At 37.3% G+C, this 26,604-nt stretch overlaps 1 protein-coding gene across 2 annotated transcripts in view; it reads right to left on the bottom strand.

Moving 5' to 3' along the window:
• CLOCK (clock circadian regulator) overlaps nucleotides 1-26,604 on the bottom strand; it is a 157,763-nt gene that overhangs the window by 53,062 nt on the left and 78,097 nt on the right. Inside the window, exons 6-10 of one of the 2 annotated variants that reach the window (XM_081096990.1) lie at nucleotides 18,839-18,928; nucleotides 16,327-16,386; nucleotides 11,047-11,195; nucleotides 7,918-8,009; nucleotides 1,329-1,418 (exon numbers count right to left, since the gene is read on the bottom strand). In XM_081096990.1, coding sequence (XP_080953116.1) covers nucleotides 1,329-1,418; nucleotides 7,918-8,009; nucleotides 11,047-11,195; nucleotides 16,327-16,386; nucleotides 18,839-18,885 — 438 coding nt within the window. In that variant the 5' untranslated portion in view covers nucleotides 18,886-18,928. The remainder of the gene's footprint in view (nucleotides 1-1,328; nucleotides 1,419-7,917; nucleotides 8,010-11,046; nucleotides 11,196-16,326; nucleotides 16,387-18,838; nucleotides 18,929-26,604) is intronic. The other variant, XM_081096991.1, reaches the window with a different exon arrangement.

Raw genomic sequence — 26,604 nt, 5'->3', positions numbered from 1 at the left:
GAATACTAGAGGGCTGGTGCACGAAATTCGTGCACGGAGGGTGTGCATCCCTTAGCATATCCTGCACCCTCTCCAATATGGGACCCACTCACAATCCGGGACTGCTGGCTCCCAACCGATCGCCTGCCTACCTTCCTGATTGCCCCTAACTGCTTCTGCCTGCCTGCCTGATCACTCCCTAACCACTGCCCTGCCAGCCTGATCCATGCCTAACTGCTCCCTTGCCAGCCCGATTGCCCCTAACTACCCTCCTCTGCTGGCCTGGTGGCCCTTAACTGCCCTTCCTCTGCAGGGCTGATCCCTCTCAACTGCCCTCTCCTGCTGGCCTGGTCCCCCCAACGGCCCTCTCTTTCAGGCCTGGTCCTTCCCAACTGCCCTCCCCTGCTGGCCTGATTGCCCAAAGCTGCTCTCCACTGACAGCCATCTTGTGGCAGCCATCTCGTGTCTTGGAGTGATGGTCAATTTGCACAGTACTCTTTTATTAGATAGGATGAGGTGGCAGAGTAATCAGAGGGAGGAAGATACTGCTTATCAGTATCTCTTAAAAGAGACCTTTATAAAACAGGTACTTTGTATTTATAATAAATTAAGAGTAATTTATAAGTAACTTCAGAATATTTATACCACAAGCCCTATCTTAGATAAGAACATTACATATTAAATAAAAATTTCAAATTCATTAGAACTGTCAGCTGCAGCAGAGCATCTAACATCGTGTCTGGTAGAGAGTTGATATTCAATAATTATACTTGGAATAAAACAACAAACACATTAATTTTGGTGTTCACCATCTTTATCAAAATCATACAATGTAATTATTTTCCAATTCTGTAGCCTTAAGGTCATATTGATAACACACTGAATATGGCCACTTGGGCATTAGCAAGTCAAGCCATAGAGCACAAAAGTTCTATATCTATTATTTTTAGTGTGCACTTTTAAATTATTCTTTTGAGAAAATTATTTGTGTTCCTCTAGCTGTAACAGGAATATCTCAGTAGAAATTTAATTATTCCCAAGATATTCTCAGTGATTCAGCAACGTCTTCACCAGGCTGAATAAAAAGGAAACACTGAAAACTTAGCATTAGAAAAAATAGGACAGCAAGAACAGAGATTGGATACAGTGGTCACTGAATAGTTACTACAGATTACAGAGGCATGACTGAACTGAGAAAAAACAGCCATGTTAAAACAAAGATGTATTTTGCGTTCTCCTCCACACTCTACTTATTGCTTAACATCGCTCTGGAGGTACATTTTCAAGTACTTTAGAATGTTGAAAATAGGCATTAAATAAGAAAAAGATCACAGGATTTTTATACTTACTGGTAAATGTTCAAGTAATGAAGTTACACTCTCAGACACATATATTATGCTTCCATCTGTCATGATTGCTAAAAAAAAACCATCAAGAGCCTGAAATTAAACATAATAGTCAGTTAAATGAAAAGAAAAAAGTGTTTTCTAGCACAAAAATAAAAGTCTAACTTACTAAATGACAAAAGACATAAGGTAGAAATTTCCAGAGCATTATCAAAATGCTAGCTTTCCCCCTTCACAATACTGTAGTATAGTATATATCTTTGTGCATTTTTTAAATGCTTTTGGAGAAAAAAAATCACTCTTTGGCTATTGGACAGTTGGTTTCTAAACTATGGATTTAATGTTCTACCTTATCATTCATATATTGTGTACAGATGGCCTTATTTGAAGATGCTAATATCTCTGAAGTACACATATCATTAATAATGTCTTTGGCACACAAAGAATACATTATCACCTTTTGTATATATCAAACGAGAGGTGTATGAACTGTAGGGAGATACATGAGGAATTGAGTGAAAGGGAAATAAATCTGAAAAGGTAGGCTAAGGATAGATCATGAAAGGCCATGAAATGCCAGGTTAAGACATAAGGACCTATATCTTATGTTCAAGAGTAGTCTGGAAGCAGTGTGTAAATAGATTTAGAGGGGGAAAAAATTAAGATAGGAAAATCTCAATGACTTTAGAATAGACAGTGAAGTTAATGAGAATCTGAATGAAATTAAGTGCAGTAAGAATAGAGAAGAAAGAACTTAGACATAGAGAAATGTGAAGTTAGAGTTCAGGAGAGAAGCCATGCAGAGATACAATACTTATTAATAAAGTGATCCTGTATTTTACAGAAGATAAAGTATTTTCATTTGAGAATCTTAGGTACAGAAGTAACCGCTGAAGATATGAGATCTGCAGATCTGCATTCCAGACAAATCCTTGGGGAATTATCTACATGTGGGGATGCGAATGACAAGTACCAGAGAAAATCAAAGACAGAATACAACTGTCGATGAGGAAATCAATAGAAGAGAATGTGACAAGGTGAGAAGGAAGATGGATGGTTCAGTGTAAAATAAGATCAAATAGGATACGAAATGAGAAATAAATTTGGTGACTTTCAGAACAGATGCCAATAGGAAGATCGGTCAGACTAATGAATTTAGAGACGAGTGGATGATCAGAGGCACTTATAAAACCACTCTACCAAGAACTTTAGAATGGAAGAAAAGAGAGATGAAAGTTTAAAGGGAAGCAAGTATCAAGGGAAGGCAATTTAAAAAAAAGTTACAAGTATATTTGCAGGCTGAGGGAAAGGAAAATCCAGTGTAAAAGATATTGAAGATATATAGCAGAAAAAATACGAAGAGGAGTTCTGAAAGTTATCACACTCAATTTTGATTTCTTATTTTATTATAGGATCTCTCAAAGGATAGCAATCTCTGTTAAGAGCCATACATATCTTCTATAGCACTGTATCTGCAGGACCTAGCATATGTGTAGCATATAGCAGACAAAAAATACTTGTATTTAATTTCCAGAGCGTGGAGTTAGAGCAACCTCCCTCTATTTCTAAGTAATTATTGAAGTATACATTGAATGCATGAAAAAAAGGCATGCCACCACCCCTTCTATTGGGGGAGAGATTTGGATATTGAAAAGAACTTATTTTGAGTAGATGACTACTTTCTAAAATGGCTAAAAGAAACCCATTCTCGGCTAATGTAGAAGGAATAAAAACCTTATAATTCATGCAAATTCATGAAATTATTTTTACAAAAATTCCTTAATATAATGCCAGTATTATTATTTCATAAGGAAAAGGTCAAAATGATGTTCTTAAGAACTAGCTTTTCTCATATGAAGCTAGATTATATCATCTTTGAAAGCAAATTAATATTTACTATGATGATCTGTATTTGCTATTAGGATATTTGTTACGAATCGGGGTGCAGTTCTATTGTGTAAAGGGAAATAAATTGAAATCAGTACTCTTCACGACTTTATCCCACTCCTAGGACCATAGGTTGTCCTTTCATTTTCCAAAGCAGGCAAAGGTTAAGCAGAGGAAAGCCTCCACTAGAATCTTGCCAAATTCTTAATACAAGTAAAGACCAGGGCCCAGTCTTTTGAGTGATGGATGTAATTTCCCAAGCAGGTAGGGGGTACACCAAAAGCTCAAGGGGCCCTGAAGATGAAGATCAGAGAGATATGGACATCCCCCTCCCAAAAGTGAAGACTGTGAAACTTATCCCTCTTCCACACTGTATAAGGGGAAGGCTCATTCGTTAAAACTCCTTGTCTTCCTATTTGATACCTAATTGAGCCATATTAAAAGGACTATGTAAACCTTCTTTGTTAGTGAGTGTTTAATCGGGGGAAGACTGAAATGGAAGTTCTAGGGGAGGGGATAGAACTTCCTTGCGGATTTGTATCTAAAGTGAAGTTGACAGGGCACTCACTAGCTCTTGCCTTGTAGACTACCAGAGAGAGCTGTCGGCTTCCAAGGGAAAGAACAACGCACTAAGAGAGAACTTCACCTAAAGATGACTTTGCATAGAGGTCAGGCTAAATTGCCCTGATTTCCTTGACTACTCTCTACCTCAAGGTTGCAAGGAATATTCCGCAACAGAGTAGAGACGGATGGCAATGGAGGAATGGAGAGAGAAAAGGCTAACATACAGGTTATAAGTGAATTTTAATATCTCAGTCCTAGTTCTTCCATTAATTAGCTATCTGACCTGGGACAAGCTGCAACTTCTCTGGATCTCATCCACAAAATGAAGAAGTTGAGGTGAATGATCGAATCTCTTCCACTAGCAGCTCTAACATTCCCAGGTATAACCTACATCTGAAATTCTGCAGAAAATGGTATCTGCACTGCCTACCTGTAATCTGATCAAAGTGACTAGCCAGTAGGAACACATCTAGGTTAGTTAGATGCAGGTTGCAATACAAACACATTAATGTTAGAATACATATTTACTTGACAGTTGTAAATACTAAAATAAAAAATATGTTTGACATATTAATAATAAGTAAATATAACATTTTTCAGGAATGTAATCCTGAAAGCTGTGAGGATCATGATGAGACAACTAATTTATATATGATTAAGTTTTCTGCTGTATATAACGTCATAATCTCTTAAATCTTTGATTTTTTTTAATACTACTGTGTCCTGACATTAATAAAGATCTGTCCATTGTGAAAAATTTGAAGACAAAGCTTTTGTGTTTAGCTTATTAGTGAACAGATAGTTTATCTTCATTAAGATTATTGATACATGAATGTAGATATTACACAGCTTTTTTGGTATTGTTGTTAAGCCTTGCCCAAGGACATTTTTCCATTGATTTTTTTTAGGGAGAGAGGAAGAGAGAGGGAAAAACCAAGAGAAACATTGATGTGAGAGAAACACATCGATTGGTTGCCTCCTGTAAGTGACCTGACCAGGGCCAGGCCAGGTGAGGAGCCTGCAACTAAAGTATGTGCCCTTGACTAGAATCAAACCCAGGACTCTTTCTTCCACAGGTTAGATGCTCTATCGACTGAGCCCAACAGGCTAGGGCTTAAAATTAACTTTATTAATTTTAAGAAATTTTTCATACCAATGAAGCTAGGTAAATAGTTAATGATTACCACATATTTTATTAAAAACTAGAGGCCCAGTGCACAAATTCTTGCACTGGTGGGGGGCATGGACTGTGGGGATCGGCCTGCTGTGGGAGTGCCGCTCATCCCAGTCAGCAGAGCAGCATTCCCACTGTGGGAGCGCACTGACCACCAGGGGGCAGCTCATAGTGACTGGTCGACTGGTCGTTCTGGTTATTCCACCATTTGGTCATTGGGCTTTTATTATATAGGATTGCACTGAGAATATAATCACAAAATTAAAATTAGATTTTGCTGCCTGTGGATTCCTCTTAAGATCTTACGATACAGCACCTAGGGCAATGGAAACTAAAGAGAAAATAAACAAATGGGACTACATCAAAATAAAAAGCTTGTACACAGCAAAAGAAACCATCAACAAAACAACAAGAAAGCCCACTGCATGGGAAAACATATTTGCCAATGTGATATATGATAAGGGTTTACTCTCCAACATTTACAGAGAACTCATACAACTTAACAAAAGGAAGATAAACAACCCAATCAAAAAATGGGCAACTGGCCTAAATACTTTTTGAAAGAGGACATACAGGAAGCCAAGAGACATATGAAAACATGCTCAAAGTCACTCATCATCCGAGAGATGCAAATCAAAATGACAATGCGGTACCATCTCACACCTGTCAGAATGGCTGTCATCAACAAATCATCAAATAACAAGTGCTGGCGAGGATGCAGAGAAAAAGGAACCCTTGTGCACTACTGGTGGGAATGCAGACTGGTGAAGCCACTGTGGAGAACAGTATGGAGTTTCCTCAAAACACTAAAAATGGAACTCCCATTTGACCCAGTGATCCCACTTCTAGGAATAACTCAAGAAACTAGAAACACCAATCAGAAAGGATATATGTACCCCAATCTTCATAGCACAATTTACAGTAGCTAAGATTTGGAAACAGCCTAAGTGCCCATCAGCAGATGAGTGGATTAAAAAACGGTGGTACATCTACACAATGGAATACTATGCTGCTGTAAAAAGGAAGGAACTCCTACCATTTGCAACATGGATGGACCCGGAGAGCATTATGCTAAGCGAAATAAGTCAGTTGGACAAAGATAAATATCACATGATCACACTCATTTATGGAATATAATGAACAACATAAACTGATGAACAAAAACAGATCCAGAGACAGAAGCATCGATCAGACCGTCAAACCTCAGAGGGAAGGAAGGGGAGGGAGTGGGTAAGAGGGAATGATCAACCAAAGGACTTGTATGCATGCATATAAGCATAACCAATGGACACAGACACCAGGAGGGCGAGGGCATGAGCAGGGGTTGGGGAGGCAATAAGGGGATAAGGACACATATGTAATACCTTAATCAATAAAGAAAATTAAAAAAAATTTTAAATTAAAATTAGTATAATTAAATGAGTTATTTCCTTTCTCTGTTGTAGATGTTAGCTGTGTGCACCCTTTCATAAAAATAATATTTATTACCTAAAGAGATAATCTTGGACAATGTCAAACTACTTTTTAGAAAAAATATTTGACAAAATCAGAAACTATTTTCTGGTTTATAACTCAAGTGTCCACTAATTTAACAAGCTAGCTGCTGGTTACTAAGCTGCAAGTTCGGCACCATGGTTAGCGTCCACTGAAAGAAGTTTCACAGGGCTGAGGCCAGGGGAGCAGAGGCTAGTCTACCTGCAAAAAATCCCAGCTGAGCTACTTACTTTTGGGCAAGTTTCATAATCTCTTTGTTCCTCGATTGCCTCATTTGGCAGTAAGAAAGAGATACTAATAGTGTCTACATCATAAGAGTATTTTGAGGATTCACTGAGTTAGTATGTGAAAAGTGATCAGTTTTATTTCAGGTTTTTAAGTACAGGTTTAAATATATACAATATATTTATATTCCAACAAATTTCCATGTTAACATTTCTCTTGAATATACAAAGACTTAATCTAGCAATTAACTGTTCCTCATTAACTTGCAAATACTTTATGTTGCTTAGATTTTAGTCACTATACAAAGACACAATACATAGCCATTACATAAACAGGGTGGGGCAAAAGTAGATTTAGTTATTCATATAAAAAATACAATTAATAAATGACAATTCAAGAATTATGTTTCCCATACTCACAACTGTAAACCTACCTTTGCCCCACCCTGTACATACCCAACACAGATAAACACTTAAAGTGTAAAAGAATAAATCCAAACCAGCAGGATAAGAGATGTAATTATTTAACAATGCCTACTTCTCCATCTCAATTACTTTCCTCTAATCTTTCTAGGTTACTTTCTGTTATGTATCTACTTTCTTGTCCTTAACTGTACTGCCAACCTATACTGCCTCTGTTTCCTATTTATGGTAAGTTTTCATGGAAATTTGATACTGAATTCTGTGTGCTTTGTGCCCATAGATGATACCTACGTTATTCTACACACATAAAAAAGTTTCTACTTGAATTAAGAAGAATTGCCTTTCAATGTACATTTCATTTGTTTTACATTTTCAAAATACTCATTTATTATAACTTTATGTTATTTTGGGGTAGATTTTAATTTGTTAAAAAAACTACTGTCAAGTAGGATACATTTCATTATATTTAATATATGATGAATAAAATATATTATTCTTCATTTGAATGTTGCTAGTATCATCTCAGGTAGAGAATTTGGTAGCTATAGTTTTCTGACTTTTATTAATCCACTCAAAAATTCATTTAATACTGAAAATATGAAAATTTTGTCATTCTTTTACCAGATAATACTATTTGCTTACAATACTTGCACTGATTAATTTTAATTGACAATAACAGTTTATTGATTTACACGGAATTAAGTATTTTCAACATTAAATTAATATTGTTAAAATTATACTAAAATTAGTCACTCCTATGATTTATGTTGTGTTGTGGTTTTTTTTGAGGAAAATAAAACTTTTCAAAAATTAAATCTGGACATACCTCTAACATTAATTGTGTAAACTCTTCATTACTAAGGAATGTAGGTTTCCAGTCCTGTCGAATTTCACTAGCATCTGACTGTGCAGTGATTTCTGTAAACAGATTATTTGACACATTAGTGGCATACTCTTACTACAGGGTGGGCGACTGGGGCAGTACAAAAGTCCTATGACTGTCTTCTCTTTCCCCACTCTAATTAAAGATGAGAACCACAGACTACAGCATTGATCTAGATAGGTATCAGGAGGTCAAAGTTTTGGTATGATGAAATATTTGAGCTCCTATGGCAAATTATTTCCTTAGGATTTGGTCTTTGGTCTCTTGGAAATACCAGTTTCTTTAGATTTTCTCTGGGGAGCTGTGATAGCCTGTGTTGCTTCCTGCTTGACACAATGACCGAACAAAATTCAGAATAAGCAGATAGATCAACCATTAGGAAGATATTCTTTTTCCTCTTCCTTTCCTTGCCATTCAAGTGGTAGAACCTAGAGCAGATATAAGGACATGAGCCTGTAGGAAAATAGCCCAGGAGGTCAGTAAGCCTGCTTTTAACAAAGAGGACTTTCAGCCTTTCTACTGCCACATAGGAAGATTGCTCCCAATCTGAGGTGCTCTGTTCTTAATTAATCAATGAGACTAAATTAAGATTTGGGGCAAAAATTTTATAGTAGTAACCCCACAGCGATTTTGCTTAGTGTCCCCTTGCATGTTTTCTTAGAGGTAGGGAGCTGGTCAAAAAATTTTGAGATCCTTGGATTGTGACAATATTTTAACAAAATTATTAGTTTATTTTGCAATATACTACTTGCTAATGGATTTAGTTATGAGAAAGCTATTCATAAATGATGAAACATGAACTATTTAGCTAACAAATGTTTTTCCATCTTTAAATGCAGACATAGTTTTAAAAATCAGGCAAAATAAAAGTCTATGTCACAAATTTTACTCTTCAAAATATATTCTACTTTGAATTGAAAAGTATGGACTAAGTTGTTTAGATTTTTCTATAACCAGATATATAGGCTGTTCCAAAAAATGTATACATACATTTTGAATAATTACAAAGGCAGTGCTTATTAAAATACATTTTGTTTTCAAAATAGAGCTATCAGCTGTTACAAGTCTGTATACATTTTTTTGGGACACCTTGTGTATATTAAATTGTCACCAAAAATCTGCTATATTAAAAATGCCTGCACTAGAATATGAAGAGTAACTAAAAAGTCTAGCTACTAATTCTATGGAATATAGTCATACTTTTTCAAATTCACATCAATTATAAACATTCTGAAAAAAGAGTTAAATGCATAAGCAAATTCCATAAGTTTAGTTAAGCACAACTTATTTTAGACTAATAATTAAATGAGAACTCTCTTCCAATTTCAGGTAAATTTTATTTTTGTGAGAATCTTATACCCAATTTTGAAAAAACAAAACCAAACCTGACCTACTTAATGCCAAAATTAATCCTCTACTATCAGAGGGAAATGTGTGCATGCGTATTATTTCATTTCATTCAACAATCATTTATTGAACTACAATGCCTGAGGGGCTCAGTGTGCTATTTAATAAGGGACACTGAGGTAGCAAGAATACTATTTGTAAAGGAAAAATGTAATGACAAAAGTGGTAATAAAAATAAAGACAATTTTGACACATTTACAGAAGAATCAAGAGAATTTGGCAACTGTAATACAGTACTATGAAAGCTGAAAAAATGAAAGTCTTTTCAGGTTTGAATCCTGGGGGAGTAAAAGGATGGTGGTGTAAAAATAGAAAAAGAAAAGTTGAGAGAAAGAGATGATTGGACAAAATGAAAATGAATTGTTTTAGATGTGCTGAGTTTGATAACATGCAAAAGAAAGATCCAGAAGTTATCTGGAAATAAAAGACTAAAAAGTTAGCATCTAAAATACAGACTTAGTAGTTTAATAGAGAAACAATAGTTGAAGCTATGGAATGAGATAGCCAAGGGAAAGAGTGTAGAGAAAACAAGAACAGAAAAAATAAGACCCTCAGAAATGTCACATTTAAAGAGCAGAAAAAGAAAGAGAACGAAGAAGTTCGGGTTAGTCAGGAAGAGGGAGGTGAATGAAGAGGTACAGTATAACACAGGCCAAGGGAAAAGCCAGTGGAGGATGGATTAAAATTTCGAGTGCTTCAGATGTGCAGAAGAGAATGAGATTTAAGAAAAAGCTATTGCTTTATTGGTGGCAGAGGAGGGGTTAATGGCATTAGTGAAATTAACAAAAATGATTTCAGAGGGATAGAGCATGAAGCAGGCTACTAATGCATTACTGAGTGAGCTAGGGAGATGTAAAAAGAGGCATTAATTACAAATTCTCCTTCTGAGTTTTGCAGTTTAATTTACATCTGAAAAAGGAAATGTCCTTTTACAACTTTTTCATGTATTATCTCTGCTACTAAAATAGTTAATATTCTTTAAATTTTTTTTTCATGATTTATGTAGTCAAAATGATTTTCTTTAATTAAGAAATAATAACTTTAATTTAAACATAATGTTTTCTTCCTAGATATACACTGAAACAATCTTTTAAAATGATATAAAAGGGCTTACAATCTGGCTCTTGCCTTTCTTTCAAATATACCCATAATTTTCAAACTCAAACTATGCTCCAGTTACACTGAACTCGCCCTGCTTCTCTGCTTTTGCACATGCTATTTCCTCTCTGTGAAAAGATGTTTTCCTTACTTAATCTAAAAGGAAGACTCAGTTGAAAAGATCAACTATTTTTAAGCCTTCTCTGACACATTCTTGCCTGTGTTTTGCTAACAAGTTTAAGTTTACAAGCACTCGACCTGTTATAATATATGCACTGAAATTAGCCGTTTAGATGTTTGCCTCTCCTGGCTTGCGTTACCTGAGGGCCAGGACTGTTACCCTGCAGGATGAAAATGTAGGATATACTGGGCACTAAATAAATGTTTGTTGAATGAAAGAAAAAACATACCAGGAAATCTTTTAAAAAGCAATTGATTTCTTTCTCTTAAAAAAGGTTAGGAAGCATCCACTCTTAAGCATCACTGCCAAGATTCTATCACATTATGCTTTACGAGAAAGTCTGTTATTAAAAAAACCACACCTATTTTACAAAGTGAAAAATTTACCTTTATGTTTTCGTAAAAAATCAATGCTCTTCTGCAGAACGGTAGATTTGTCCATCTTTCTAGCATTACCAGGAAGCATGGATCCCAATTCTTTAATGAGAACATTAAATTGATCTCTACGTTTCTTTTCAGATTTGTTTCTAGATACTCTGGTGAAACAAAAAAAAAAATAAAGAAGTAGTTTTCAAACAGTCCATTTAATTACACAAATAGTTTAATATAATGTTCAATTTGGACACAACCACACCCATGTTCTTCTGTTAATCTAGATGGTAATAAATATTTATCTCCTAATTTACCAACAATATACAGTTAATATGAGCAATAATTTTTCTTCCCTCTTTATCAATAAAGAAACTTTTACACTCGGCTGGTGTGGCTCAGTGGTTGAGCATCCACCTATGAACCAGGATGTCCCGGGTTCGATTTCGTCAGGACATATGTTCGGGTTGTGGACTCGATCCCCAGTAGGGGGCGTGCAGGAGGCAGCCAATCAATGATTCTCTCTCATCATTGATGTTTCCATCTCTCCCTTTCCCTTCCTCTCTGAAATCAATAAAGATATATTTAAAAAAAGAAAGAGAGAAGCTTATACATATTAAGGTTTGGGCATACATGTTTTTATGAAATGCCAATAAGACCAACAGCATTCAAATCTGAGCTTTTATTTACTCTAATATGTACCAAGAATCTATAGTTTCCTTATAACATTATTAAAAACTAGGGGCCCGGTGCACGAAATTCGTGCACTGGGTGTGTGTGTGTGGGGGGGGGGGGAGTGTCCCTCAGCCCAGCCTGCCCCCTCTCACATACTGGGAGCCCTCAGGCGTTGACCCCCATCACCCTCCGATCGCAGGATTGGCCCCCCTGCCTGGGCAGGGGACCCTCATTTCCCCCCATCACTGGTTCTGCCCCCAACCCAGGCCTGAGGCCTCTGGCCCAGGAATCATGCCTGGGCAGGGGACCCCCATCTCCCTCTGATCACTTGCTCCTTCCCCCCCCCCCCCCCCCCCCGCCAAGCCTGACGCCTCTGACCCAGGCTTCAGGCCTGGGCAAGGGGACCATCATATCCCCCCAATCCCCGGCTCCGCCCCCCACCCAGGCCTGATGCCTCGGCCAGAGGAGTTGACCCTCATCACCCTCCGATCACCAATCACCGGATTGTCCTCTTGACCAGGCCTGAGGCCTCCGGCAGAGGTGTCAGGCCTGGGCAGGGGACCCCCAGCTCCCCGCGGTTGCAGGCTCCGCCCCTGCCCAGGCCTAACGCCTCTGGCCTAGGCGTCCGGCCCGGGCAGCGGGGACCTGCAGTGGCAGCGGGGGGCGCCGCGATCGTGGGCTCCGCTTTAGGCCCAGGCAAGGGACCCCTAGCTCCTGGGACTGCCAGCTTCGACCGTGCCCAGCTCCCATCGCTGGCTCCACCCCTACTTCCTGCTATCACTGGCCAGGGCGGCAAAGGCGCCTGATTCTCCGATCATGGCTGGGGGGCAGGGCAAAGGCGGCCCTGGGGCCGCCTTTGCCCTGCCCCCCAGCTCTTAGCTTCCCCCCTGGGTTTCCGATCACTGTCAGTGGCAGGGGGCTTCTTCCTGCTTTCCCTTTCGCCTCCCTGCATTGTGCCTACATATGCAAATTAGCCGCCATCTTGTTGGCAGTTAACTGCCAATCTTAGTTGGCAGTTAATTTGCATATAGCCCTGATTAGCCAATGCAAAGGGTATCGTCGTACGCCAATTACCATTTTTCTCTTTTATTAGTGTAGATTATTTTTTAAATTTATTAAATAATTTACTGGGGTGACATTGGTTAATAGGGTCATATAGGTTTCAAGTGTACAGTCCTATGATACAAGATCTGTATACTGGTCTCTGTGCCCACCACCCAAACCATCTTCCATCTTATTCATCACCTGTAAGTTTTAAATTACAAACAAATCTAAAGCTGAAATCTCCCTACCCTGAGGCTTACCCACACATACATTCTTCTTCTTTATTCCTATATCCCAGCCTCCAACACAGAGCTGTAATCATTTGTTTACATATCTGTCTTTCCATTAGGTTGTGCTCCTTGATAAGACAGCCCAAATTTTTCCATCTAAGCACTTAAGAATAACACCTAACAAACAGAAAGCACTCAAAATATATGTGCTAGACAAACAAATAATTACTACTATTCTCTGTAAAGCAGTAACCAGTAAACAAATACTTAGTTGCACAGAGACCTCTTGAGACAAGTAAATACAGTACAATTATTTGTAGAGCAATTAACCATTCTACAATACCTCTAATTATCTGCTTTGTGAAGTCACAATTTAGAATTCAGTTTTTGTTTAAGTAAAGTATACTACTTTCCCAAAATGTCAGAGGATACTTTGTTTTATTTTTTCCCATAAAGAACAAGCATTTTTTCTATATTAGTACTGGGGGGAAATTCAATTATTCAAATCTCTTATGAAACATAATAGATATTATCTGATAATGAATGTTGCTATAATGACAGAGACTGTGCTAATAAGGGCTAGGTATACTGGGGAAAGATATCCCTTCCCAGAAATACACCCAATTCCTTTGGAAACTATGTATTATAGGATTGTACACTTGAAACCTATATAATTTTATTAACCAATGAAACCCCAATAAATTTAATAACATTTTAAAAATTCACCAAATTCCTATGGAAACTCAGAGGAACCAAGGATGGCACCCAACTGTGCTGACTTGAGTCCTGAAGACTATGTGAAAAAGAGATGGTAGTGGGATATGTGCAGAACATTCCAGGCATAGGAAACTTGTAGAGATGAAAACCTATCACAACTAGTTCAGTGTGGCTAATGTGACCAGTGTATAGGTCCAAGTATGCTAGAGTTAAGGGGTAAGGTGGGAGTATTAAGTACTGAAAAAAAATCATGACGTTTTTATGCTACTTAAATCATTTAAGTTTTATTAAAAGATTTTCATTTAATCCTGAAAGCCATGAGAAGGCATTGAAAGATTTTAAGCAAATAAATGGCACAAATGAAATTGCTTAATAATACTATTCTGGCATCAGACTGATGAAAGGATCAATGCTTGGTGAAACAAATTCACTAAGCAAATACAACTGAAAACTTACCATACACCAAACAAGACTGAAAGCCAGATTACCATTTAGGAGGCAACTGCAATATCCTAACCTATGAGCCATAACAGGGGCACTGTTAACAAGGCAGTATGGTTTTGAGGGTCAAGAGGTAGAACTACCAATTCTTGGTAAATTAGATTCGGTTTGTAGTGGAGAAACAAAAAGGGAAATCTAAGAGGATTGTCAACTTAACTGATAATGCTGTTTATCAATGTGCAATATAACATGTGATACTGGTTTGGTGAACAGATGGCTTTGGGAGAATTTAGATATGGTGAAATGGCCTATTTGACATTTTAAAAGAAATTGACAAGAGGTAGTTGGATATATGAATCTAATTATATTTCTCTAGAAAGGAGTAAGAAATAAGCATCTGAGAATTAGTATATATGAAATATCTAAACACATGGGTAGGGGGTAAAAATAGCAGCCAATATTTGTTGTATACTTATGTGCCAGGTGCTAGTAAACATCTATGAAATCTCATTTAATTCCTACGAGGTAGATTATTATTTTCTATTTTACAGATGTGACAACTCAGGTACATAGAAAAACATAACCAGGATCATATAGTTACCATGAAGTACAAATTCCAATCAGGCATTTTGACTCCAGGGAAAGAAAATTTAGAGAAAGCAAATATTCTTGCCAACTCTACCACTGGATCACACCCATTAAAGCAAACTTTACTTCCATATTACATTCAAGTTGGAAATAATTAGTTCTTGAAACGACCTCACTGATAACAGGATAACTGATAACTGGTGTTCCATTTGGGGGGTAAGTATAAAACTCCCTTTGTTCTTTAACTCATCATTGTTTTCACTTAAGAGTTCAATGTGGTCCTATTTAATTCTGACAGCATCATTACAAGATTCCTTCTGTTTCTCTAAGGTTTCCATAGCAATAATATTTTTGGTTTACAAAAAAAAAACATGATTAAATCTTCAGAGTCTTTGCAAACAGAATACCCTTAGCTCACTTTATCCATCTATAAACTTGGCCCTTAGTCCAGGTCAATTCCTTAAAGTTCTGCCTCTTCATTCAGGTAAGACTGATTATTCCCATCTTAGAGAGTTTATCTCTATCCTGATGAGTCTATAAGAACTTTTCTCCACTAGTTTGAGGTTAAGGGGTAGGGACTGTCCTAGATTCTTTCAGCTTCAAATACAGGTCTTTTTATTTCCTTGAATAAAGTTACAGCTTTCCTTAAAATTTTCTTACAGATATATTTTAATCATTCATTAAAGTATTTAACAATTTATGTGGTTATTATGAATATTTTTCTCATCCCAGTACATTTTATTTTGCTAAATAAAGACATTTGGGGAACTATTACATGTTTATATTTTGTATCTGTGTATAATGCTACAACACCTCTACTCTTGTCTACGCACTCACTGCTCACCCCCAATAACTACCAACTTGGCTGTACTGCTACCTGGACTCTCCCTTTTAATACTATAATTAACTGACAAGACCCCTATTTAAGGTCAAAGCCCTGACTGTAACCACCATGGCTCTAGATCCCATTCCCTCACTACTTGGTGATATTTCTCTAACAATTCTTCCCTCCCTCTCTCTATCATCTACTTTCCCTTCTACTACAGACTGGAGGCATGTCAAAGGACACCTTCCAATGGCTGAAGCTGGAATAATTTGAGTAACAAAAGAAAATAGCACTGAAGTAGAACCTAAAGTATAAAATAAATATGAGTCCATACAGATATACATAAATAGGAAAGAAAAAGATTTTTACAGAAGAATTCCAAGTATGTGTGGTGGTGGAACTTAATTTCCCCAATCCCTACTCTGAAGGTGGGCTATACTTGCTTCCTAGAATAATGTAGATTAAGAGAAAAACAGTAACTATAATGGTGAATCCAGGCAAACCCTATTTTAGCCAAGTGATGAAGGTTGACATCCCCAGTGATGATGTAGAGATACTATCCACCCGTAATATGATTTGATGAGAAGAGCACATTTAGAAGATAAATTTATTTAACTTATAAACTGGATTCTGATATTCTAAGCTCTTCCACCTAATTGAATACTAAATTCTTAAGGCAGATAGGTTTTAAAAATCACTGATTTACTATTTTTACTATTACATTTATTTAGTAGTATTTATTTATTTATTACTATTTTACATCTTAAGTTGAACTACCTTTTTGCTTTGTCCTTGTCATCTTCTTCCACCAACCCATCAAAAATACTACCATCATCTCTAAAAGAAAAAAAAAGTGGATAGAAAAAGTAAGAGCACAATCATTAAGCAACAGCAATACTAAAATGAACGTGAATCGAATCAGTTGTAAGTTAAAGGACTGCCCAAATTTAAACTCCATAACTACTAACAAGTTTTCTAATAAATGTCAGTAAATTAAAATATAGGCATTTTTATTACATTTTTAAAACTTTATTACGGATGTGAATTTTAAAACTACACACTTAGCTATACTGCACACAACATACACCAAAATTTAATTTAACCAGAAGTAAAATATCTTGTAACCAGTGCAAACCTACAGAAAGTCAATTTATTTGCCATTATAAAAAAGGGTTCACTTGAAACTATTTTTAATTTAATAGCATAGTTACAAAACATATTTTCTGAGATATTCACTTTATAAAATCATAAATAACTCATAAACATCACAATATTTAGATAATAACTTAAACCACTGCTTTAAGATATCTAGCACAATATCCAGCATCATAGCACAATATCTAGCATAAATTTTCACTTATTACTGATTCATTTGACTAATATTTATTAACATTCATAAGCCAGGCTCTCTTCTGAACGTGGTTACAGAGCAGTTAACCAGATGTATAGGTCACTGCTCTCTTACCGCCTATTTTCTAGCAGAAAGAAAAAAAATCAACACAAAAAATGTATGACAAGTTTTTTTGTTTGTTTGTTTGTTTTTAAATGGGTAATGTTTGAGTAACTTGGTGGTTACTTTAGCCTGAAGGGTTCAGAAAGGACTTGTTGAGATGGGGAACATTTGAGCTGAGATCTAAGTAACAAGAAAAAGTTGGTTATGGGAAGGTCTAGGTGAAGAGTACTCTAACATGAAATCAAGAGTATTGGTGCATAACCCCTTAACCTAAGGAGCAATATTAAACAGTTTCAGGTGATTTATGAACTTTTACAACAATTCATTATTCACTCCTTTAACCAGACCTTACTGTGGCCTATGAAGGCCTGTAAAGTGTCTGTCAGATGTATTATTGAAATCATCTGCAAATTTTGCATCATAAAAGTCTATTGTATGGGCCTTTGGGGTTCCATGCACGCAGTGAAATTTATGAAAAATTCTATATACATATGCATTTTATTGAAAGGAGAGTCTGCAACTTTCATCATGTTCAGAAAGATAATGAACTAATATTAAGAACCACTGCTTTAAGTCTGAACACACAGATGTCATCCCTAGATGTGATATTGTCTAGAACGGAAATTGGCAATCATTCAGAAGTATAATGCCCAAATCATATTTAATCTCTCACAAGCAGTGAAGAAACATCCTTTCTGAGGAGACAACAAACAGATCCCACCTGAAAGTACGGCATAGCCCAAATCTATGGCAGTGGTGTAAGCAGCCCTCTCTAAGGAAACTCTTTGCCTCTTTGGTCTTAAGTTCTGGGAGAGTATACATTTTCCCAGAACTTAAGAGCTACACTTCCAAGAGCTACACTTAATACTGAGTATGTATTTTAGACTAGTTACTACAAATAGGCTGTAATAACACCATCTAATCAGCAATGAACATAAAAAAGGAAAGGGAAAAGGGCTGTCCCAGATGTCAAAAGTCACATATGAAGAATCACACAGTATAGTATAATAAAAGCACAGCAACTTTAGTGTCAGACAGACCAACACAGGTCATAATTCCTCCTCATCACTTACTATGTGACTTTAAATACATTATTTAATCTCTCTAACCTATAGTTTCCTCACCTGAAAAATCTCACAAAATAATTGTTAATTTAAATAATATATAAAAAGTATTCTGCACATTAGCTAGCTGTCAAAGAGAAGCTGCTTTAAAAATGTTAATGTACTTCAACTAATTTAAGCACCATTCACTATCAATATTTTATGTGCCACTAAGAAAAAAAAATGCTACCAATTAAACTATGATAAGCCAATTGTAAGATGAATTCCAATATCAAAAAGATGGTAAAATGTTAAAAATAAGATATTAAAATCAAAGAAACAAGGAATTTTATCCTTTTCCCAAGAGTAAGATATAAAGATTATAATTTCAACTAATAAAATCCTAATTATAGTTACCTTTTATCAGTCACAAATGTTAAAATGCTTAAAGGAATGGAGTTAGCACCAATTAATGAGGCAAAAAGGACCAAGAGATAAAGAAATAGATGACTCCAGAAGATACCAAGGAAACATTTGCAACTGTCACAATTTCTTTCAGAGCAGCTAAACAAAATACTCAAATACTCAAAATTATAGCTCAAAGACACAGCCATACACACCTTTGGCTCTTACTTACTATTACACTATGCTGCCTAAATACAGAAATTAAATGTAACAGTAATTAAATTTAAGCAAAAAAATTCCTTTTATCAGGTTTGATATAACCATTACTCTAATTTTGAGTCTTAAAATGGCTTTATATAATTCAAAATAAAAGTTTCTAACAACATACCTGTCAATAATCGAGCTCATTTTACTACAGCTTACGGTAAACAACATAACATATTACGTTTTCGTCTTGTGGTAGACATTTGTATTTCTCCTTGGGAGGGAAAAAGAAACAAAAACAATCAGTTTTCTAAAAATCTTATTCTACAAACATAGTAATATTGAGAAACACTATATGTTATTATAGAAACTTCAAAATATTTTTGTTTGTACTAAAGGCAAGAACATTTTAAAGCAAATAGCTTTAGCTGGGGCACATTTCAGGCTTTTTTTCCTTCAAAGAAAGGTCTACAGGAAAAAAAATGAGGTTCACAATTCATTTTCTCTCTACTATAAAATAATCAAAATTTAAGAGCTACACTTAATACTCAGTATGTATTTTAGACTAGTTACTACAAATAGGCTGTAATAACACCATCTAATCAGCAATAAACATTTGTTGCAAGCTTATTTTTGGTTACACATTATGGTAAGCTTTGGGAAAACAAGAATGAAAGACAGAGTCCCTTTAGGCAAAAATATGGAATTGAATAGGGAGTTATGTACCGAAATAATAAAAGGAATAATGATGGTAGGAAGGAGTGAGAGGAAATACTCTTGAAGACAATACGTTTGCCAAGTAGTCTACATTGTTGTTACTGAAAATATGGTCCAGAGACCATCAGCATCAGCCACACCTGTGAGCTTATTACAAGAGAGAATCTTGGGCCCACCAAGTTCTTCTGAATCAGAATGATATTTTAACAAAGTCCCCATGAGATTTCTATCACCATTTAAGTTTGAGAAATAACAGACTAGAGGACAGTAAGAGGTAATAGCTGAAATGACTTAAAGCCACAGGAATAACAATTTGCAAAGGGATAGGCCTTTGTGTGATGAGGTAGCATCATATTTGAGACACTTAAGAGGGTTAGCATTTTATTTAGAGAAAAAGCTAGCCTTGTTACAACTTACAGTTTTAATCATTACAGCATAAAGGGAGAATAGGGCTGGCAGTGGCGAGAGCAAGTAGAGAACAGCCTTATTATAAAGTCTTACACCCACATTGAAGAAATTAAAATTCACTGCTTTAAAACAGAATCACAAGACTAAAATTGGTCTCTCTACATTCTGTACAGTTTTTCTAAAGTGTAAGGAAGGCTTAATCCATACAAGATACTTTGTCCTTTAGTCACGAGTTAAAGAAAAACACCACCTTAATTCTAATAAATATCCTAATAGTTTTGAGGCATAAAAAAAAAATTCTACTTTAACTATATTTTTATTTAAAATTTAGAAAATAGGAAAATACCGGGGAGAGGAAGGTGGCGACCGGTAGGAAGGTAGGGAGGGAGTGTGAGAGAGCGAGGGAGTGATAAAGTATGTGGACGTGTGTGGTGTGTGTGTGTATGAGCTAGGGACAGTTAGATTCTGCAGGTCTTCCAAGGGGCTGCCAAACCAGGCAGCCATAGATGGCGGAGCCCCGCTCCCAGAGCGGACACTCCTGGGTGGCCAGCGCAGGCACAGAGACCACACCATCTTGAGAAACAGAGCTGCTTGAGACTAGCATCCTGGCCTCAGCACAACCTGCTGGAAGCCAGTCCATCCTTGTTGCTTGACACAGTTGCTGCAAGGAAGAAACATCTGCACAGCATATGTTTCAAGGGACCTGGCGTACTGTTCTTAATATGTTTGCTCCCCTTCTTAGCGCTATGTGTTCTAACCAGGGCCACCTCCCTGAGAAAGGCTGTTTCCCCAGGTGGGGATATTTCCCTGGAGTTGGGGATTGACAGGACTGGGGAGGGGAATGAATCAGTAAAAACCCCTAGTGTTATAGAAATACCATGTACTACTTATGAAGAACTTGGACTAAGACTATTGGCAATAAATTTGGGACTTGTTGGGCCCACATTCCCAGGGGTCTGCCCACCAGGGAAAGCACCAAAGCCTATACCCCTGGAGACCCACCGACACAGGGAAGTCCCAGGGAAGGAAAGCAGCGAGGCTGGGAGGACATAACCTTTACTGGGTAGGATAAACTCCTTCAGTCACTTCCTGTAGCTTATCAGTAGAGCAGTAGAATAGTGACCTTGGAATAGCCCTTATAATGGAACACAGAGATTAACCTAGACAAGATTAAAATCAACAGAACTAGATAGAGACAGGATTTTTGGCAAAGGCCAGATAAGAAACTATGGGCATGAAACTAGGAAGGCCAAGGGAGGACCCAAAACATACCATTATTTCATGCTTATAAATACAGTTGTAACAGGACAATAGAGGAGAGAAAAAGAGAGAACCTGGCTATGTTGATCAACTGAACGCTGTCTCCGTGTCATTCCTTCTTCGCCGACTCCGTCCACACCTTTGGGAACCTCTGCACCTGCTGGGGCTGGACCCCAACAACCATCCAGTCTGGTCGCAGACACAAACTAGGACCCTGCAGCCACTGGGGACAGAGACCTGCAATCACAGCTACAGACCCACAGACACCAGGAATCCAGATATCCTGGCAGCATATTTCTGTGAGTAACAGAGCCCATTCCTTCCCCGCAGGCTCACGGGCAGCACCATAGTAAGTGATAGACCCGCCCCTCACACTGCATGCACTGCTGCAGGAACTTGAGCCTAGGAGTGCTCAGACACTGGGAATTTGTTCCCCGCAAGGCAATCGGGCAACCAAACCCGAAGCCCATGCAGGGCTGTAGTGCCAGCTGACTTTGATTCTGGGCAAGCGCTCACTAAAGTCCCCCAAGCTGACCGGGACCCCGATTGTCCAGGAGGGAGGCAGCACTAAGCATCAGTGATTTGACTCTGTTTCTTGTCACGTGCGCCTGGGATCCCTGATTCCCAGTGCATTCACACTATGAGCCAGTGACTCCAATTCTTAGTGCATGCGCACACAGGACCCTGAATCTCAGCACGAGGCAGAGATACTGGATTCTTGGGGAACTCTGACTCCTGGCACACGCTAGGGGGCTCTGATTTTCAACACACGCCAGGGGGGGTCTCTGTTTCAGTGTGGTGCAGGCAGGGTCCCTGATTCTAGGTGTGCACACCAGGCCACACTGAGTGCTGGTAACACTGCCTCTGGGCGAGCCTGGTTTCCACCAACCCATGACAGTCACACATCTTAGTATCAGAGCTCTTCAGTGACACTAGGATGGTGTGAAGCTCCCACTGCACACGGCCCAGGCCCAAACAACTCAATGTTTGAACCTTCTGGTGATAATCAAAATGGGGAGACGACACAATCCGCATAGGAAAGAAAAGGAGGAGTCGCCAAGAAAGGAAATTAGTGAAATTGAAGCATGAAACATGACAGAAAAAGAATTCAGAGTACTGGTTGTACAACTCATTCACCGGATGAATGAGAAAATCAACAACCTATGCAAGAATCAGGAAGAAATGAAAAGTGATATAGCTACAATCAAAAACACCATGGAAGGTTTCAACAGAAGACTAGAAGAAGCAGAGGACTGAACTAGTGAGTTAGAAGATAAGGTAGAGAAACAAGTTCAACCTGAACAGCAACTGGAAAAAAAATTAAAAAGCAGGAGGAGAGCCTAAGGGAGCTTTGGGATAACATGAAACGAAGTAACATACGCATAACAGGGCTGCCAGAAGGACAAGAAGAGCAGCAAGGATGAGAAAATCTATTTGAAGAAATAATGACAGAAAACTTCCCGGATATGGGGAAGAAAAAAGTTACACAAGTACAGAGAGTCCCAAGCAAGATGAATCCCAAAAGACCCACACCAAGACACATCATAATTACAATGGCAAATCTTCATGACAAAGAGAGAATCTTAAAGGCTGCAAGAGAGAGACAGAGAGTTACCTACAAAGGATCCCCCACCAGATTATCAAATGATTTCCCAAAAGAAACACATCAAGCTAGAAGGGAATGGAAGGAGGTATACAAAGTGTTGCAAAGCAAAGGTCTGAATCCAAGAATACTCTATCAAGCAAAACTATCAATCAAAATTGAAGGGGAAATCAGGAGCTTCACAGACAAAAAAAGGCTAAGGGAGTTTATCACTACCAAGCCAGCAATGCAAGAAATGCTAAAGGGAATGCCGTAAAAAGAAGAAATAAAAAGGTAAGCAAGGACACAGGCACAAAAATAGAAATTACTACAAACAAGTACCTTTCAATAATAACTTTAAACGTAAATGGACTAAATGTTACAATCAAAAGACATCGAGTGGTTGAATGGATAAAAAGATATGACCCATATATATGCTGTCTACAAGAGATCCACCTCAGAAGAAGGGACTCACACAGGCTGAAAGTGAAGGGATGGAAAAGTATCTTTCAGGCAAATGGAAATGAAAAAAAAGCTGGGGTAGCAATACTTATATCTGATAAAGTAGACATCAAAGTGAAGGCCATAACAAGAGATAAAATAGGCCACTTCATAATACTAAAGGGATTGATACACCAAGAGGATATAACCCTAATAAACATATATGCAAAAATGCAGGAGTACCCAAATACATAAAAAATCTCCTGGAAGATATCAAGGGAGAGATTGACAACAATAGAATCACAGTAGGGGACTTAAACACACCACTGACATCATTGGATAAATCCTCTAGACAAAAAATCGGCAAAGAAACAGCAATCCTAAATGACTCACTAGATCAGATGGACTTAATTAACATCTTCAGAACATTTCACCTCAAAGCCACGGAATATATGTTCTTCTCAAGTGCACATGGGACATTTTCAAAAATAGACTACATATTGGGTCACAAGCAAAGTCTCCCCAAATTCAAGAAGACTGAAATCATACCAAGCATCTTCTCAGATCACAATGGCATAATATTAGAAATAAACTACAATAAAAACAATCCAAAAAACTCAAACACTTGGAAGCTGAATAGCATGCTACTAAATAATGACTGGGTTACCAATGAGATCAAAGAAGAAATTAAAATATGCTGGAAACTAATGACAATAAAAACACAACAATTCAAAATTTACGGGACACAATGAAAGCAGTCCTGAGAGGAAAGTTTATAGCTCTACAGGCCTACCTAAAAAAAAACAAGAAAAAGTGATAGTAAATCATCTAACTCCGCAACTCAAAGAATTAGAAAGAGAGCAACAAGAAAACCCCAGAGTGAGCAGAAGGAAGGAGATAATAAAGATCAGAGCAGAAATAAATGAATAGAGACCAAAAAAACAATACAAAAGATCAATGAAACCAAGAGCTCGTTCTTTGAAAGGATAAACAAGATTGATGAACCTCTAGCCAGGCTCACCAATAAGCAAAGAGAGAGGACCCAAATAAACAAAATCAGAAATGAAAGAGGCAAAATAACAACAGACCCCATAGAAATTCAAAGGACTGTTAAAAAATACTATTAACAACTCTACACCAACAAACTAGACAATCTGGAGGAAATGGATATATTCCTAGAAAAATACAAGCTTCCAAAACTCAATCAGGAAGATTCTAAAAATCTCAATAGGCCAATAACTATGGAAGAAATTGAAGCAGTCATCAAAAAGCTCCCAGCAAACAAAAGCCCGGGGCCAGACGGCTTCACAGGGGAGTTTTACCAAACATTCAAGGAAGAACTAAAACTTATCCTCCTCAGGCTATTCCAAAAAATTCAAGAGGAAGGAACACATCCAAGCTCATTCTATGAAGCCAGCATCACTCTAATACCAAAACCAGTTAAAGACAACACAATGAAAGAGAATTATAGGCCAATATCCCTCATGAACATAGATGCCAAAATACTCAACAAAATTCTAGCAAATCGGATCCAGCAATACATCAGAAAAATCATACACCATGACCAAGTAGGATTTATTCCCAGGGATGCAAGGATGGTACAATATCTGCAAATCAATAAACGTGATACATCACATAAACAAATTGAGAGACAAAAATCACATAGTCATATCAATTGATGCAGAAAAAGCATTTGACAAGATCCAACACCCTTTCTTGATAAAAACTCTCAGCAAGGTAGGAATAGAAGGATCATACCTCAACATAATAAAAGCCAAATATGACAAACCCACAGCCAACAACATGCTCAATGGTCAAAAACTAAAACTATTTCCCCTAAGAACAGGCACAAGACAGGGATGCCCACTCTCACCACTCCTGTTCAACATAGTACTGGAAGTACTAGCCATTGTGATCAGACAAGAAGAAGAAATAAAAGGCATCCAAATTGGAAAAGAAGAAGTAAAACTGTCCTTATTTGCAGATGACATGATACTGTACTTAGAAAACCCTAAAGACTCCATAAAAACATTATTAGATTTAATAAATGAATTCGGCAATGTAGCAGGATACAAAATTAATGCCAAGAAATCTAAGGCATTTCTTTACCCCAATAGGGAACTTACAGAAAGAGAAACTAAAAAAGCAATCCGATTTACCATTGCACTAAAAAAATTACGATACCTAGGAATAAACTTAACTAAGGAGGTAAAAGACCTATATGCAAAAAACTATAGGACACTGAAAAAAGAAATAGAGGAAGACATAAACAGATGGAAGGATATACCATGTTCATGGACTGGTAGAATCAACATCATCAAAATGTCCATACTACCCAAAGCAATCTATAGATTCAATGCAATCCCCATTAAAATACCAACGGCATATTTTATATATCTAGAACGAACATTGCAAAAATTCATCTGGAATAAAAAAAGACCTTGTATAGCTGCAAAAATCCTGAGAAAGAAGAACAAACTAGGTGGGATCTCAAGCTGTATTACAAAGCCACTGTTCTTAAAACAGCTTGTCCTGGCACAAAAACAGACATATAGATCAATGGAATAGAAGAGAACTCATAAACCAACCCAAACCAAAATGCCCAATTAATATTCGACAAAGGAGGCAAGAGTATACAATGGAGTCAGGACAGTCTCTTCAATAAATGGTGTTGGGAAAATTGGACAGATACATGCAAAAAAATGAAACTAGACCACCAACTTACACCATACACAAAAATAAACTCAAAATGGATAAAGGACTTAAACATAAGACGGGAAACTATAAAAATACTAGAGGAATCCACAAGCAGCGAAATTGCTGACATATGCCGAAGGAATTTCTTCACTGATACTGCTCCTAGGGCAGTAATGGTGAACCTATGACACGCGTGTCAGAGGTGACACGTGAACTCATTTTTTTAGTTGATTTTTCCTTGTTAAATGGCATTTAAATATATAAAATAAATATCAAAAATATAAGTCTTTGTTTTACTATGGTTGCAAATATCAAAAAATTCCTATATGTGACACGACACCAGAGTTAAGTTAGGGTTTTTCAAAATGCTGACACACCGCGCTCAAAAGGTTCCCCATCACTGTCCTAGGGCAATGGAAACTAAAGAGAAAATAAACAAATGGAACTACATCAAAATAAAAAGCTTTTGCACAGCAAAGGAAACCATCAACAAAACAACAAGAAAGCCCACTGCATGGGAGAACATATTTGCCAATGTTATCACCGATAAGGGTTTAACCTCCAGCATTTACAGGGAACTCATACAACTTAACAAAAGGAAGATAAACAATCCAATCAAAAAATGGGCGATGGACCTAAATAGACACTTTTCAAAAGAGGACATACGGAAGGCCAAGAGACATATGAAAACAAGCTCAAAGTCACTAATTATACGAGAGATGCAAATCAAAATGACAATGTGGTATTACCTCACACCTGTCAGAATGCCTATCATCAACAAATCAACAAACGACAAGTGCTGGAGAGGATGTGGAGAAAAAGGAACCCTCCTGCACTTCTGGTGG

The sequence above is a fragment of the Myotis nattereri genome (assembly GCF_964212035.1).
Source record: "Myotis nattereri genome assembly, chromosome: 1".
In the NCBI taxonomy this organism is placed as follows: Eukaryota; Metazoa; Chordata; class Mammalia; order Chiroptera; family Vespertilionidae; genus Myotis; species Myotis nattereri.
Note: the sequence above shows the minus strand (reverse complement) of the source record. Positions and strands in the feature narration are given on the sequence as shown.